The sequence below is a fragment of the Drosophila navojoa genome, chromosome 4, assembly GCF_054131105.1.
Source record: "Drosophila navojoa isolate 15081-1374.11 chromosome 4, UAZ_NAV_1.0, whole genome shotgun sequence".
Taxonomy (NCBI): domain Eukaryota; kingdom Metazoa; phylum Arthropoda; class Insecta; order Diptera; family Drosophilidae; genus Drosophila; species Drosophila navojoa.
This window is the reverse complement of record NC_142892.1, coordinates 7,164,238-7,180,135: the sequence shown is the minus strand read 5'-3', so window position 1 is coordinate 7,180,135 and position 15,898 is coordinate 7,164,238. Positions and strand designations below refer to the sequence as shown.

The 15,898-nt window shown below is 46.3% G+C and overlaps 2 protein-coding genes across 7 annotated transcripts; one reads left to right on the top strand and one right to left on the bottom strand.

The window, feature by feature from the left end:
* Positions 1 to 101: 101 nt before the first annotated feature.
* TrpA1 (Transient receptor potential cation channel A1) lies at positions 102 to 15,791 on the top strand. Of its 6 annotated transcripts, XM_089260372.1 has the most exons (18): positions 102 to 324; positions 927 to 1,043; positions 2,749 to 3,022; positions 3,086 to 3,248; positions 5,127 to 5,329; positions 5,858 to 6,014; positions 6,113 to 6,203; positions 6,278 to 6,473; positions 6,780 to 6,887; positions 7,611 to 7,799; positions 8,766 to 9,575; positions 9,656 to 9,970; positions 10,132 to 10,242; positions 11,156 to 11,376; positions 11,443 to 11,920; positions 11,987 to 12,149; positions 12,208 to 12,480; positions 12,550 to 15,791. In XM_089260372.1, exons 2-18 carry the CDS (start codon positions 982 to 984, stop codon positions 12,837 to 12,839), a joined length of 4,104 nt encoding a protein of 1,367 aa, XP_089116498.1. In that variant the 5' UTR covers positions 102 to 324; positions 927 to 981; the 3' UTR covers positions 12,840 to 15,791. The 6 variants fall into 6 exon arrangements, with proteins under 6 accessions (XP_089116498.1, XP_017955001.2, XP_089116496.1 ...); XM_018099512.3 differs by lacking the exons at positions 5,127 to 5,329; positions 10,132 to 10,242 and adding an exon at positions 10,483 to 10,590 and having other exon boundaries at positions 103 to 324; positions 3,086 to 3,244; XM_030384681.2 differs by lacking the exon at positions 5,127 to 5,329 and having other exon boundaries at positions 104 to 324; positions 3,086 to 3,244.
* On the bottom strand, positions 13,219 to 15,866 carry Mcm7 (minichromosome maintenance 7). The gene is made up of 5 exons (XM_018099539.2): positions 15,690 to 15,866; positions 15,259 to 15,628; positions 14,697 to 15,198; positions 13,580 to 14,637; positions 13,219 to 13,517 (listed from the first exon to the last, which is right to left on the bottom strand). Exons 1-5 carry the CDS (start codon positions 15,718 to 15,720, stop codon positions 13,316 to 13,318), a joined length of 2,163 nt encoding a protein of 720 aa, XP_017955028.1. The 5' UTR covers positions 15,721 to 15,866; the 3' UTR covers positions 13,219 to 13,315.
* Between the last annotated feature and the right edge of the window lie 32 nt (positions 15,867 to 15,898).

The following is a 15,898-nucleotide window of genomic DNA, read 5'->3' as shown; positions in this document are numbered from 1 at the left end:
GAGAGACAAAGAGAGTGATACACATACATATATTAATATATACTTGTACAATTTCCATATATGTATTTTTATATATATTTGTGAGCATTTCGCAAACAGTTTAATTACAAAAGCAAATGTCGAGCGAATGCCCAGCTGTCGTATGGGGCTCGTATGAGCTTCAGCTGAGCTGTGTGACAAATTGACGAAAGGCAGACACGCTTATCGAGACTTGGCTGGAGGCCCTAGTTAAAGGCTAGGGACTCACTCAATGGGTTAGCTGGAACTACAGTCGCAGCTCAGTTGCTCTAGCACTCAGTTGGAGTTCAGCTGGCGAGGCTGTCGGTACGCAGAAGTCCAATAAAGTGTTAATAAGGCCACAGAGCAGAGTAACTGCACACGCGCGCACACACACACACACGTACACGCACGCACACAAAAGCAGTTTTAATTGCGTTTCTTAATTAAAGTGTTGTGCTCAAAGAAAGTCAACTAAAGTAACAACAACAACAACAACAACAACAACAACAACAACAACAACAATAGTGCCACCCACCTGTCCATCAATAACTGAAAGTTCGCTAAGGAAACTTCAACTTAAACTTAAAACAGTGTTGTTCCCATGCAATATGCCACAGCGATCCATAGAGCTCAAGCATATGGCATAATATATAAAAATACAACAATTATAAATAATAATAAAGCTTAAAAACATTTTCTTGAATTATTTCCACAAAGAATATATCTAAACAAAAAAGTTTATATTTAGTTTCTGCTTTTTTCTTAATTTTTAATTTAGTTTTCATTTACAGAATTTGTTTTATAAGTGATATTAAACAAAAATTGCCAGCTATTTACGTGTATGTTTTTAGCTTCATGTATAAATGATATGTAATAAATGATATTTTTAGCAATTAAATTATTTAAACAAAATATTTTTATTAAAGGCCATTCGAAAATGTAAATTATAAGCGCTACGTTCCCAACCAATTAACAATTTATATGATCGCTTTTAAGGCTAAGCCTCAGAAGCTAAACGTCGAACGTTTCTCATTGAAAATCAGGTGAGCTTAAAACAATTATTTGAATAAGTGAAAACAAAAATTATTAAAAAATAAATAAATAATTAAATAAAAAAATATGAATAGTTGTTGTCATAAAACAGTTAAATAATTCCGGCTGAAAATAAGCTGGATGATATTTCAATAAAGCCGTATAACATATGTATGTATATAGTATAAATTATAGTGTAAAGTATGTAGTTAATACTAATGGCAATCCAGCGTTTAAAAAGTTAAAAAGTTTTTAATAATAGATTCTCGATATCCTCTAATATTATATATGATGCTATAAAGAAGGCATACAATGGATGTTGTTTTGTTAATGAGTACTCAGCATGCAAAGATAATTAATAATTAAAATAATATTTAAAATCAATGCGAATGGAAATATAATGACAAAAATATCAATATATAATTAATGAGGAGAATAATATAAAAAAATTTTTACATTAAAAGACTATAAATTTACAAGTATTTTATATAGATATATTGAAACCCCAAAGAAGTTTACTAAATTCATGAAATTAAATGAATCTTCTTTAACAAAAATATTTCTCTGAACTCAAAAAACCGCTCCATATGTCATTTGATATTGCAATATTGACTGATTTAATTAATCAAATTCACGCAAAAAAAAAAAGAAAGAAAAGTCACATATGTTACCCTTTGTTTGCTTTGGGCACTCATACTAATCAAAATGTTTGGACATTTCGTCAGCTCATCAGCCCCGAAATGAAAGTCACCTTTCGATTGGGCGATTGCACTGGCAATCACAAGGGGGCAGAGCCTATTCCACATTCAGAATTTTCATTAGGCAAATGCACAATGACCACGAGCCATGCACAACAAAGGCCGACTCAGATTCGGATATAGACAGCCGATCCTTATCTCTGTAATTTAATTACGCTAGCATTGATGCAGGCCAATATCAGATGCCAGATTTGTCATTTAGTTGGATTTCAGTCCTCGAGGCAGCTGGTTCTACGAGTCGCTTCGCCATGCCGCTGGAGCGGAGCAGGTGAGGGGCGTGGCCATTGTGAAATGCAAATGGAATCGCCATTAACAGTGTCTGCCAAAAATAAGCGCCTCTTTAATTAACGACTGTCAACTAATGTGGTTTCGGTATCCCCAGAGAGAGGCGGAAAGAAAGAGAGAGAGAGAGGGAGTGAGCAATAAAAATATGTGACAAGCGGGCGTTGACACCGTAACAATTATAAACATTATGCTAAACGAGAGAGTAGAGAGAGGGAGAGAGAGAGAGAGAGAGTATACGACATAGAAGGGAGTATACGACTAAAAAGATTCATATGCCTGCCACGCCTATTGCTTTGCAACTGCAACTAATATACCCTCTCTCAGTCCATTGCCAGATATTCCGAGAAACTGGCAGCATTATCCAGAGACCCGTCAAGCGTTCTGGTACAGTTGCCAGCCCCCACAATAGCTGCCAGGCCTTGCACCCTTATCTGCCTAAGCAAACAACAACAACAACAATAACAGAATTTGAATATCGTGTGACGATTGATTGGGTTATCTAAATAGGCAGAGGGAGAGAGAGAGGGGGAGACGAATTTCAGACGTTTGTTAAACGGTTCGGCTTGGGCAGCCCAATCAATAACTAATTAGCCGATTGATTGTGGCTGATAATTGTGACAGGGATTATTGTGAAATACGCATACAATACTGACGAATGCCAATTTCCCGTTAGCAGTCGTGATTTGCGGCCCTTTACCATCGCAACAGCTGCTGGCACAGATCAGCAGGAGCCGCAGGCGCAGCAACCCGATCCAGTCGATATGCCCAAGCTCTGGAACGGTGTTTACAATGCCCAATGTGGACATCTCTCGCCGCCCGATCTGATGGAGGCACAGCCCAAGTTGCTGCCCAAGCTGCGCGCCAATAGCAGCGGAGCAGGAGGCGGCGGCGGTGGGGGCGGAAGCGGAGGAGGAGGCGGCAGCGGAACTAACAATCGGAACAGCAAGGTGAGTGGAAGACAATGGAAATTCTAGAAAAGTTTCGAGCCTTAGAGCTGGTTCAATTCGCAGTACTGGATATTCTCGATGATAATCGAGCGCAGTGCGGGTCCCAAGCGCGTGGATATGGCGGAAGATGATGCGGAGTCCCCACTGGAGGCCATACTGCCGCCCGAGCAGCCAGCGGAGCAGGTCTGCCTGTTGCGTGACAGCCCCTTCAGGATATTGAGGGTGAGTCTAGCTAATCGAGTGGTTGGCAATTTGCTAGAGTGATAGGCCGATTCCCGGGAGATGCGTTATGAAAAACGATTATTGATTGTGTAGCCAAAAATAGCTAAAACTAGCTGCAACTTAGCAATTCTAGAAGATTCCAAGATAATCAGGCTAATAGGATCGTGGTGAGGGAGAAATCTAAAGCGGATTTAGCTGAGGATGACAGGAAAGCAAGAGAGAAGAGTGAGAGAGAGGGAGAAAGTGTGTGAGAGAGAGAAAGGGAAACATACAGAGGGCGAATAGGATTCATAGCGCTAGCATTGGCTAGCGCTGCTGCGGGAGTCACAAAGAAAGAATGAATAAATAAACAAATCTATGTTAACAAATCCAAGAAAAGTGTAGCTAGAAATAGCTAGATGGCTTAGCCGAAAATAGCTAGAACCCGCTAGACCCTATAAACTCCATGAGATTCTGAGCTAATTGACAGTAAAGAGACATGGAAAAATGTATAAAAGCAGCTCAGCCGAATTCAAACTTCTCAAGCTCAAGGCCATGGACATCATTTGCTTTCTATGGGGACCAGCTCAGCGGGAAGTTGATAGCAGAATGATCAGAGTGCAGAATAGAGAAGTTTCGAGGTGTTTTGGCTTATGGGCGTTAAATATGAAAGAGGAAGAAGCATACCCGCTAAAAAGAAACCAAAGCGTATGGGTATAAGCTATCACGGCTCCTTCTTTGTTCCACAACTCGCTTAATCCGTGTTCAGCCCACTTACCTAAGAGCTGCTACTTGACTAGAGCTTAAGCTTGACGCATCCCGAGTGCTCCCCTCGTGGTCCGTTCGCCATTCGAGGTCAGTTCGATAACAAATCAATTGCACCTCGAGCAACTGGTTGGGCTCAAGACCTACTTCCGGGTTCGAACCGATTTACAGCAATGTCAACAGTTTATTTATGGAGCTGCTGCTGCTGCTGCTGCTGCTGCTGCTACGCTCAGCTGTGTCAGAGTTCAATGTGTGTGACAAACACGATTTGCTATTACATAAAGCCAGATAACAATGGGGCTCAGAGATAAGCAAGTGCCAGGAGCTATGCATAACGGAAACGCCAACAAGACACGCAAGCGACACACAGCGCAACAAGTTGCTCACAACAACAACAACAACAACAGCAACAACAACAACAGCAACAGCAATAACGGCAAGTGAACATGAAAATGAAAATTGACTGTGAAATTAAAGGAAATTCACCACGCGTCGTGCTTCGCTCAAATCCTTGCCTTCGGCAAAGCGCGGCTATAAAAGCGAAGGATGCGTATGCCGAGATTTCAGTCAGCCAGGACTTGTTGTGCGCGCTATGCCAGTTCAGTGACATTCGAAAACCTTTGAAATCAAGTTTGATAAGCTTGCCAGCAAATCTACAGAACTCGGCCAAAATGTGAACTGAAAAGTGAAGAGCAACAAATATATCAAAACAAATACAAACAACAAGAAAATAATCAAAAGAAAAGTCATAAAAAACAAACGACGTTCAAGATGTGATTGACAAAGTTGAATTATCTTTTTTTTTTAAATAAATATATAGCATATATTATAGTATATATATTATATTTATATAAATGAGTAAATAACCCAAATATTATCTAAAAATATATATATATATTTTATTAAATTCTTAAACAAATGCCCAACTATAACTTAACTACGTATATTTCTATCGTGCTTGAGCTGCATTGTTTAACATTTAACTAAATATATTTGAAAACATAATATTTGCTGGAGAAGCGACTCAAGCTAATGCCATTTGCAGCGAACATTATAAAGTTGAAGCGAAATAAAACACACAAGAAGATAAACAATGAAATTGAGCGAACAGCCGCAGCAGCAGCAGCAGCAGCAACAGCAGCAACAGCAGGGAGCAGCAAAATGAACGACAAGGAGATACCGAAGCGAGATGTGGTCATCAGTCCATTGCGTTATTTGATTAGCGGCTGTGCCGCCGGCTCAGAGCTGTCGGAGATGCCGCCGCTGAACTTGTCCAACAAATGGGCGCGCATCCTACGGATGTCCTCGGCACCCAAAATTCAAGTCAACGAAATGCTGCAGGTAAACGAGGGAGGAGGAGCACGGATTCCCATTCTCGTCTAAAAGTTGTTAATCAAGTAGTAATTAGATTGAGTTGGCCATGGCCGGGCAGCACAAGTGTTGGTTAAATAGACGCAATGCAAATGAAGTGGCGAGTGCATGCAGCAGGAGCAGCAGCAGGAGTAGCACCTGCTACATAATGAACAATAGCCAGCAAAAGAGAAATGGCAAGAGCAGGATTCCATCTCTGATTAGAAACTTTCTATTGACACTGCGTGCGTTGCAAGAGGACAAGACGCATAAATGAATCTAGACTGTGCCTGGTGCAATTTACAATGGAATTTTGATTTGGCTCGAGTGCTCTGACCAACTGCAACAAAGATAAAGACAAAGACAAAGAGAAAGACTGAGATAGAGACAGAGACTTGGACCGAGACTGCGACTGAGACTGCGACTGCGACTTACACCGAGACGGAGACATCGTTTTCAGCTTTAATTCCACTTCAAATTGAGTTTTAAGCTGACGCAAATCCTTTTGTCTTTCTGCAGGCCGCTGAGTCGGGCAACTTGGATGATTTTAAGCGTCTGTTTATGGCTGATAACACGCGCATCGCGCTGCAGGATGGCAAAGGACGCACGGCCGCACACCAGGCCGCGGCCAGGAATCGTGTCAACATCTTGCGCTACATCCGCGATCAGAGTGGAGGTAGGTGCGGGAGGCAGCGACTCCAGATTGCTATAGTAATAAATCTCTGCCTTTTCCCTTTCCCCTTTCGTCATCATCGTCGCCATCGTCCTGCGCAGACTTCAATGCCAAGGACAACGCCGGCAATACGCCGATGCATGTGGCCGTCGAGTGCGATGCCTACGATGCCCTGGACTATTTGCTCTCGATGTAAGTGGCAGCAATCCGGCTGCACGCTGCACGCTGCAGTCTTATGATTTATGCTTACCAAACTGTGTTTGCAGTCCTGTTGATACGGGCATATTGAACGATAAGAAGCAGGCGCCGGTCCATTTGGCCACCGAGCTGAACAAGGTCAAGTGCCTGCGCGTCATGGGCCAGCATCGCAACGTCATCAACATCCAGCAGGGCGGCGAGCATGGACGCACCGCTCTGCACCTGGCCGCTATCTACGATCATGAGGAATGCGCTCGTATCCTGGTAGGTGGAGTGAGTCGCCAAAGCCATTGTATATACGTATATACGTTGTATTAGCAGCTAAGTTGTGCCTCCTTATCGAACATTAATCAATCACAGTAAATACTCAATCATTTATCATCTGACAAAAAAAAAAAAAATGAAAAGAAACAAATATGAAAAGGTTTGTACATCATTCAATTTGGTTGCGCACAAAAGTATGCTATATTATTTTTTGTAGCTGCATTAAGTTCTCGCACTGTCTTTTGTTTGAGTAGTTGACTATGGGCGTCTGTTATGTAATGCATTTGTGTATGTCGTATCTTACAGATAACTGAATTTGATGCATGCCCCCGTAGACCTTGCAACAATGGTTACTATCCCATACACGAGGCGGCTAAAAACGCCAGCTCCAAGACCATGGAGGTCTTCTTCCAGGCAAGTACTCGCACACACACACACACGCACACACACACACGCGCGCGCACAGACCTCGTGCTTCGCCTTGTAGTTGTTGACAAAGTTTTCGTGAGTGCTTCACCAATCAGTGTCCCCAAGCGCTTATCCACTTTACTTAATTCGTGTTGCAGCCATGCCAAGTTAACCTTTTGCATTGGACTCTTCATTTTAATGTCCGTCTTTGAAACGGCGCACGCTCCTCCTGCTGTTGCCGTTGTTGCTGTCACTGCTGCCACTGCTGCTGCTGCCCCATAAAGAAGTCAATTATAAAAGTATCAAATTCGAGCAGCTTACGGATGTTGCGACTTTTCCAACTGATTTAATAATGAAAAAATAAATAAAAGACAAATGCAGCGGGTTCCTCGCTGCAAAATATCAAATTTTCGGTCAAGCTGAAAAGTCGGTCAACGACTTTTTTCCTGCTTTTATTCTAGACAGACTAGAAGAAATTTTAAATTAGAATTTTCGAGAAGTGAAGGCTTTTAATGATTTTCGTATTTGGACCAGCATTTTCCACTCACAACTTTTCGGATTCGGATTCTATTTTTCTCAAAATCCAATCCTTTCATTTTTTTTTTCTCTCTCTTCGCTTTTATTCTCTTGACCGATTTAGTAAGACGCTCGGCTTCGGGCTGCTTTGAACACTCGCTAAACGAACAGGCGAACATTTATTGATGCCTTATTCATGCTTGACCATTTCAGTGGGGCGAACAGCGCGGCTGCACTCGCGAGGAAATGATATCCTTCTACGACTCCGAGGGCAATGTGCCGCTGCATTCGGCCGTGCACGGAGGTGACATCAAAGCCGTGGAGCTCTGCCTGAAATCTGGCGCCAAGATATCCACACAGCAACACGATCTGTCGACGCCCGTGCACTTAGCTTGCGCCCAGGTGAGTAGTGGAGGGAGGGGTTAGTGCGGTAACTCGGTGGCTCGGTGGTTGTCAAGGACATCCAGCTTAGCCAGACAGCGCTCATATTTCGCCGTGTCACAGCTGGTTAAGTGAATGTCCATTTGGCACGCACTCGATAGCCGCAGCAGTCGTTCGGCTTACCCGTTCGCAGTTGCCTGCTGCCAGTTGCCAGTTGCCAGTTGTGGATACAACATTTCTCTTCGGTGTTTGAGAAATATTTTGGCTGACTTTAATTTGACAAATTCTTATGCAAATACCGCTAAGGCGAACGTGACTTTGTGGCCGAAAGCCGCTGCGCACCGCTCGCTGCTGTTGGCAAATACCAAAACAAAGACACGTGACAACGCCAAGAGGTGTGTCAGGGGCACAGCCAGAGACGGAGAGAGAGGGAGAGCGAGTGAGGGAGAGGGAGCGAGAGAGTGATATGCTCTCAGCGTATATTCTATAAATAATCAAAAGATTCGGCGAATAAAAGGCTCATCAGGAGCGCGGACTTCTACGGATTTGTTTACTATTTACATTTGTGCTGTGAATCAGTGCATATTTAAGGTATCCCAGCGAAATAACTGGAGAACATGTTCAGGGAATCGTAACGAATCGCGAATCGCTGCAAATGCAATCCTGATGAGTTCAGTGAACCAAGTTGAATCAAATTTTTAGACATGGCTTAGCTATACAATTCACATTCGATTAAGCCTTTCGGAAGTCTTACTTTTGCTATTATTATTACTATTATTATTATCATTATAAGATTTCTGTGTTAAGTAATGCATCTTCAAGCCAACATGCAAATCCATACATCTAATATTCTTTGTTTACTCCTAAGTAGCACCCGCTCTAGTGTGCAGGGTAGCTGCCCGTTGAGCATATGAAACTTGCAAAACTTTGGGAACTTTTGTCTCTGGCTTCGTGTCTAAACTTTGTCCTGTTTCTCATCCATCACAGGGCGCCATTGAAATAGTGAAACTCATGTTTGAGATGCAGCCACTGGAGAAGCGCATCTGTCTCAGCTGCACGGATGTTCAGAAGATGACGCCGCTGCACTGCGCTTCCATGTTCGATCATCCGGACATTGTGTCTTATCTGGTCAACGAGGGCGCCGAGATCAATGCCCTGGACAAGGAGCATCGCTCGCCGCTGCTGCTGGCCGCCTCGCGCAGCGGCTGGAAGACAGTCCATCTGCTGATACGTCTGGGCGCCAGCATCGATATCAAGGATGCGGCGGCGCGCAATGTGCTCCACTTCGTGATCATGAACGGCGGCCGGCTGACGGACTTCGCCGAGCAGGTGGCCAATTGCCAGACGCAGCAGCAGCTGCAGCTGCTGCTCAACGAGAAGGACAACATGGGCTGCTCGCCGCTGCACTACGCCAGCCGGGATGGGCACATACGCTCGCTGGAGAATCTCATACGGCTGGGCGCCTGCATCAATCTGAAGAACAACAACAACGAGAGCCCGCTGCACTTCGCCGCCCGCTACGGCCGCTACAACACGGTGCGGCAGCTGCTCGACTCGGAGAAGGGCTCGTTCATCATCAACGAGAGCGACGGCGCGGGCATGACGCCGCTGCACATCGCCTCGCAGCAGGGGCACACGCGGGTGGTGCAGCTGCTGCTCAATCGTGGCGCCCTGCTGCATCGCGATCATTCCGGCCGCAATCCGCTGCAGCTGGCCGCCATGTCGGGCTACACCGAGACCATAGAGCTGCTGCACTCGGTGCACTCGCATCTGCTCGATCAGCTGGACAAGGATGGGGTGAGCACAGTAGAAGCTATGGGAGATTGAACGAATCTCTGACATCCCTCTCTCTCTCTCTCTCTCTCTCGCTCTCGCAGAACACTGCTCTACACCTGGCCACAATGGAGAACAAGCCCCATGCGATATCCGTGCTGATGTCCATGGGCTGCAAGCTGGTCTACAATGTGCTGGACATGAGCGCCATCGACTACGCCATCTACTACAAATATCCGGAGGCGGCTCTGGCCATGGTCACCCACGAGGAGCGGGCGAACGAGGTGATGGCCCTGCGCTCTGATAAGCATCCTTGCGTCACGCTAGCGCTGATCGCCTCCATGCCGAAGGTGTTCGAGGCCGTGCAGGACAAGTGCATCACGAAGGCGAACTGTAAGAAGGACTCGAAGAGCTTTTACGTAAGTTGATCGTCGTCCGGCACTCCGTCCGGCATTTTCATTTGGTATTTGACATTGAGTAGCTCATCTCATCCTCAACTTCATGAACTACAATCAATGCCAGTTGGCCAGCGGGTGCTAAATTCTAAACTCTTCTCTTTGAATCACAATGATATCTATAGATTAAGTACTCATTCGCATTCTTGCAATGTCCCTATATGTTTGCCAAGATCGATGAGAAAACCGGAGAGCCGATCATGACATCCAATCCCATTCCATTGCCGGCCTTGAATGTAAGCAGAAATCAGCTGCCCAGACAGTTGCATGCCACCTGAGTGTCTTTCTACTTTCTTTGTTTGTTTTTTTTTTCTCCTACTTTCTAATTGTTTGTTGCTCCTCTTGCCTGACGATCTTTGCTAGTTAGGGTCCGCCGCATATCCGATTCATAAGTCATGAGCACGCACCCACCCCACATCACATATCGCGACTGTTTTTAACCTTAATTCAAAATATCAAACACCGAATACATTTAGATCAAATATTCATTTGCGCCATTCCAAAAAACACCCGAGCAAATTGAGGAAAAGCGTAAAGAACTCAATGATCCCAAATGGCGGCCGGCGCCATTGGCCGTTGTGAATGTGAGTCTAAGCCTAAGTTTGACAACTACATGGAAAACCAAATAGCAAAGCCAACTGTAAATTCGTCCCAAGCAAATGCACTTGCTAAACGTAACTATGTTGTGCTTAGACCTATCGTTGTTGTAATAATAATAGTAGTGTGTGTGTGTGTGTGTTTTATTTGTGACTTATACTAATGAAACTATTCACTAAGAAGAGTCTCTCTCTCTCTCTCTCTCTTTCTATTTCTCTTCATCTCTCTGTATTTAATCTTTATCTAACTCTCAATGTCTCTCTCTCTCTTTCTCCTTATAATTTCATGTGTAAATATTTTATTCTCTTCCTCCCTCTCTCTCTTACTCTTACTCTCTCACTCCTTCAATCTTTTCTCAATCTCTGTCCTTCTCATTCTTGATTTATTTCTCCCTCTACTTCGGTCTTTCTCTCTCCTTTTCTCTGTTATACCCTCTCTTCTCTTTTTCTCTTTTCCCCTTGTCTCTCTCTGACTATCTCTATCTCTCTCTGTTTCTTTCGTTTGCTCTCTCTCTCTCTCTCTCTTTGCCTCACTCCTCCACTTCCCATCTAGACCATGGTCACACATGGACGTGTGGAACTGCTGGCACATCCGCTGAGTCAGAAATATTTACAAATGAAATGGAATTCGTACGGCAAATACTTTCATCTAGCTAATTTGCTGGTCTACTCCATCTTTCTGGTCTTTGTCACAATCTACTCGTCGCTGATGATGAACAACATTGAGCTGCGTCCCGGAGACAACGAGGCGCTCAGTCAGTATTGCAGTTTGGGGTAAGTCCCAGCGATATCCCCGATCAATCAATGATCACTTACATATCCCACATTTCGTTTTCCCAGATGGGAGGTGCTTACCAAAAACCTATCGCAGAGCCCATCGCTGGCTGCCCAGATACGTCTGGACTCGTGCGTGGAGAACATCAATCGGACCACAGCCATTCTCTTCTGTGCCATTGTGATCGTCGTCTACATCTTGCTCAACTCGATGCGCGAACTGATACAGATCTACCAGCAGCGCCTGCACTACCTGGTGGAGACGGTCAATCTCATCTCCTGGGTGCTCTACATATCAGCCTTGATCATGATAACGCCGGCGTTTAGGCCAGACGGCGCCATCAATACGATTCACTATTCGGCCGCATCGATTGCCGTCTTCTTGTCCTGGTTCCGTCTGCTGCTCTTCCTGCAGCGCTTCGATCAGGTCGGCATCTATGTGGTCATGTTCCTGGAGATACTGCAGACGCTGATCAAGGTGCTGCTGGTCTTCTCCATACTGATCATTGCCTTTGGCCTCGCCTTCTACATTCTGCTGTCGAAGGTGAGCGTTTGACGCACTAGCTGTGATTAGATCTCTGTCTTCTAGCTGGGTTTCACTCTCTTACAGATCATCGATCCGCAGCCGAATCATCTGTCCTTCTCCAACATACCCATGTCCCTGCTGCGCACCTTCTCCATGATGCTCGGCGAACTGGACTTTGTGGGCACCTATGTGAACACCTATTATCGCGACCAGCTGAAGGTGCCCATGACCTCCTTCCTGATACTAAGTAAGAGGAGCTGCTATAGTCTATCTACCCTATCTCATCTAATCTCTAATCTCTTCAGGTGTCTTTATGATTCTGATGCCCATTCTGCTGATGAACCTGCTCATCGGTTTGGCCGTTGGCGACATTGAGTCAGTGCGTCGGAATGCGCAGCTAAAGCGCCTGGCCATGCAGGTGGTGCTCCACACCGAGCTGGAGCGCAAGTTGCCTCATGTCTGGCTGCAGCGCGTGGACAAAATGGAGCTCATAGAATATCCCAATGACACCAAGTGCAAAATTGGATTTCTCGACTTCATATTGCGCAAATGGTTCTCGAATCCCTTCACCGAGGATTGTAAGTAGACGGCCAAACTAACTACTGCGCTCTCTGACATGCTCTCTCTCCCTCTCTCTTATCGCTCAGCTGCTATGGATGTGATTGGCTTTGATAACAATGACGATATCATGATTGCCGAGCTGGAGCGCCAGCGACGCAAGCTGCGCGATATTAGCCGCATGCTGGAGCAGCAGCATCAGCTGGTGCGTCTCATTGTCCAGAAGATGGAGATCAAGACGGAAGCCGACGATGTCGACGAGGGCATCTCGCCCAACGAGCTGCGCTCTGTGGGCCTCAGCTCGGCGGGCAATCGCTGGAACTCGCCGCGCATACGCAACAAACTTCGAGCTGCGCTCAGCTTCAACAAGAGCATGTAGAGCAGCACCCGGAACACCCGGAGCACCCGGAACACCTGAGCAACTATAACCAAGTGGCGCTTCTCTGTTAAATGGCATATATCTATCTATAATCTATATACTTATCGATGTCTGTATAATTGAAACGGGATCCGGATATCCCCATTTCTGTGAGCAACCGGAGAGGATTGAACTACGAATTTAAAAGGCAACACAGCTGGGCTCGACGCGTATTATTGTTTTTTATGGTTTTGTTTCATATTTCAAAAGTCTATTGAATGTATTAAATATTTATATATATATTTGTCTATATCTGTGTTTGATGTGCTTCAAGAGTTTACGAATAAAAAGTCAATTTATGCATGACAAATTACAGACAAATGCGAATTGATTTATTTAAGTAATCTTTAATGAAACATGAGATATGATGAAATGTATTTGAGATGTGCTTAACAAATATGTAGAAATAGATAAAATAGGCCCTGGAATCGGCGGCTTTACATGAATGTTATTTTGGTGCGGCCCATGTTGACCTGCCAGACGTTCAGCTCCTCGTAGTCGTCGATGCATTTGTCCACCTGGTCCGGTTTGAAGCCCTTCGTCGTGCAGCGGTCCATGATGTCAGCGATCTTCACGGCCTTGCCGGAGCCGGCCAGCTCGCGCACAATGGCAAAGATGCGATCCGAAGTGTTTGGCACGCTGCAAGAATGGGGAGAAGAAATGAGAATCATTCGTAGTTAGAGGCTGTAGACAATACTCACTGTCCCTTCTGGTGCTCGTGTATCTGGTTAAGCGAATCCTTGGACATTTCGAGCAAACGCAGCGCCTCGGCCACATCGTCCTTCTCGACGCGGTCGGAGAGACGCAGACGCGCCAGAGCCGTGGACAGACGCAAAATGCCGAGCAGATTGCGAGCGGATGTGAAGGTCATGTCCTTCTGGTTGCGCGCCTCGCGACGCAGCTCCACATAGGCGCCCACAATGTAGTCGGTGAGCTCGTCGGGAATGGTGGGATTCTTGCGCTTGCAGAGATTAATATAGCGTCGCATCAGATGCATGTCCAGCGACTTGACCCTCGAGGGCGGCTGTCGGCTGTGACTGTGCACATACGTAATGTGCTTGGCCAGACGCAGATCGTTGTCCCTGTCGGGCTTGTCCTGGATGAGCCAGAGCAGATCGAAACGCGACAGCAAAGCAGCTGGCAACTGGATATTCTGCTCCACTGTGCGACGGGGATTGTAGCGACCGAAGGCGGGATTGGCAGCAGCCAGGATGGAGACACGCGCATTCAACGTGGTCATGATGCCCGCCTTGGCGATGGAAATGGTCTGCTGCTCCATCACCTCGTGTATGGCCGTACGATCTGTGTCGGCCATCTTGTCGAACTCATCGATGCAGCAGACGCCCTGATCTGCCAGGACCAAGGCGCCGCCCTCGAGCGTCATTTCGCCAGTGAGTGGATCCTTCATGACAGCTGCCGTCAGACCCACGCCCGAGGAGCCGCGACCTGTTGTGTACTGCGAGCGTATGGCCAGGCGGCTTATGTAGCCCAGCAGTTGAGATTTGGCCACACCGGGATCACCCATCAGGCAGATGTTGATGTTGCCGCGAATCTTCATGCCATCTGGACGTTTGTCCACGCCGCCGACGAGCAGCAGCAGCAACGCCTTCTTCACATCCAAATGGCCGTAGATCTCAGGTGCCAAGCTGGTGGCCAGGCGCTCATAGAAATCATCCTGGGCAAGCTCCTCTAGCTCAGCGGGCGTCAGCTCACAATCCTTGTCCGTAATGTCGTCGTTTTTGTTGATGCAGATGATGCGCTAAGAGAATATCATAGGGAATATAAAGGCAGCACTCAAGAGTTATCCACGGGACTTACGTGTGCCTGCAGGAAGGTCTCTGAGAGCAGACCCTGTATCATCTGGGCGAAGCCTGTGCGTACCATAGGCAAGAATACGCCAGAGATCAGAACATGATCTCCAGGCTGGGCCATGCGTGTGACCTCGCCACGGCAGAGCACCGTCATGCTGCGCGGAATATGACCCACGGGCACCTGATCGCTGTGCTCCTGCATTTTGAGCTCCTGGAACTTGACGAACTTCGAGCCGCGCGTCTGCAGATAGAGTCGACCGCCCGCCTTGTTAACGCGACAGTCGTCGGAGGGGCAATCCTGCACCGGTATGAAGGAGAGCGAGTTGACTGGCTGATAGGTCTCAGCGCCACAGCGGTCACAAGTGTAGGTGGCGACCACCATCATTGGCTTCACCTCGGTGCAGCGCGTCACAATGCCGCGAACTGTGACCAATTTGCCGATTTGCTGGGCCTTCACCTCGCGTATGGAGAGCGCCTTCTCTGTGGACAGAGGCTTGAAGCCGACCTCACTGGGAAGCAGAAAGGTAATTATGATGCCTAAACAGCAGGTCGCTCCTCGCTCTACTCACAATCTCTTCATCAGCTCTGCGGGAAATGCATTGCGTTCATCCCTTTGCTCCATGGGATTCCGTGTGCGCGCGTCCATCATCAGACGATGCTCAATATAGACGTCCAATGCGTCCTTGGCGTGCACTTCCTGCTGCTTGTAGCTGGGCAGCAGTTCGGCAATCACATCGCTGAAGATCGACGCATAGCGTCGGCAATTCTCGATCACAGCCTCGGCGAGGCTCTCATTGAACTCGGCCAAGTCGTCCAGATCGATTGTAATTAGCACTTGCTCGCGATGTGCCAGCTTCACCAACTGTGAGCCATAGACGAAGTCTTTTTTGCCATCATCGTCAGTTTTACAGAACTCGGAGAGAAATGTTTTGATGGATTCTACAAATGAAATTGATTGTAAATTTGTATAGAAATTTTTTTATATAGGCCTTCCGTTTACCTCTATCTTGTGCGTAGTCGCGGCGCGCCATTTGTACTCTATCAGAATATATTAATACCTAATAAATATTTAATCTTTACTCCGCCGCCGTTTGCAACAAAATGCTATCAAAATACAACAGAGCGCCGTTTAGCTCTCGCCTGCCAGCGCGTTATGCTGAATTCGCGCCTTTTTTCCGATACTATCGATAGGTTTCCATTGTGAACTAG

Bases quoted from the DNA above. Each gene is read 5' to 3' on its own strand.
- TrpA1 (XM_089260372.1), top strand. From the start codon at position 982: ATGATCGCTTTTAAGGCTAAGCCTCAGAAGCTAAACGTCGAACGTTTC. The intron at 5,330-5,857 runs GTAAACGAGGGA...GTCTTTCTGCAG, and splicing joins AAGTCAACGAAATGCTGCAG to GCCGCTGAGTCGGGCAACTT. The intron at 12,481-12,549 runs GTAAGTAGACGG...CTTATCGCTCAG, and splicing joins GAATCCCTTCACCGAGGATT to CTGCTATGGATGTGATTGGC.
- Mcm7 (XM_018099539.2), bottom strand. From the start codon at position 15,720: ATGGCGCGCCGCGACTACGCACAAGATAGAG. The intron at 15,199-15,258 runs GTGAGTAGAGCG...TCTGCTTCCCAG, and splicing joins GCAGAGCTGATGAAGAGATT to TGAGGTCGGCTTCAAGCCTC. The intron at 13,518-13,579 runs GTGAGTATTGTC...CCATTCTTGCAG, and splicing joins CACGAGCACCAGAAGGGACA to CGTGCCAAACACTTCGGATC.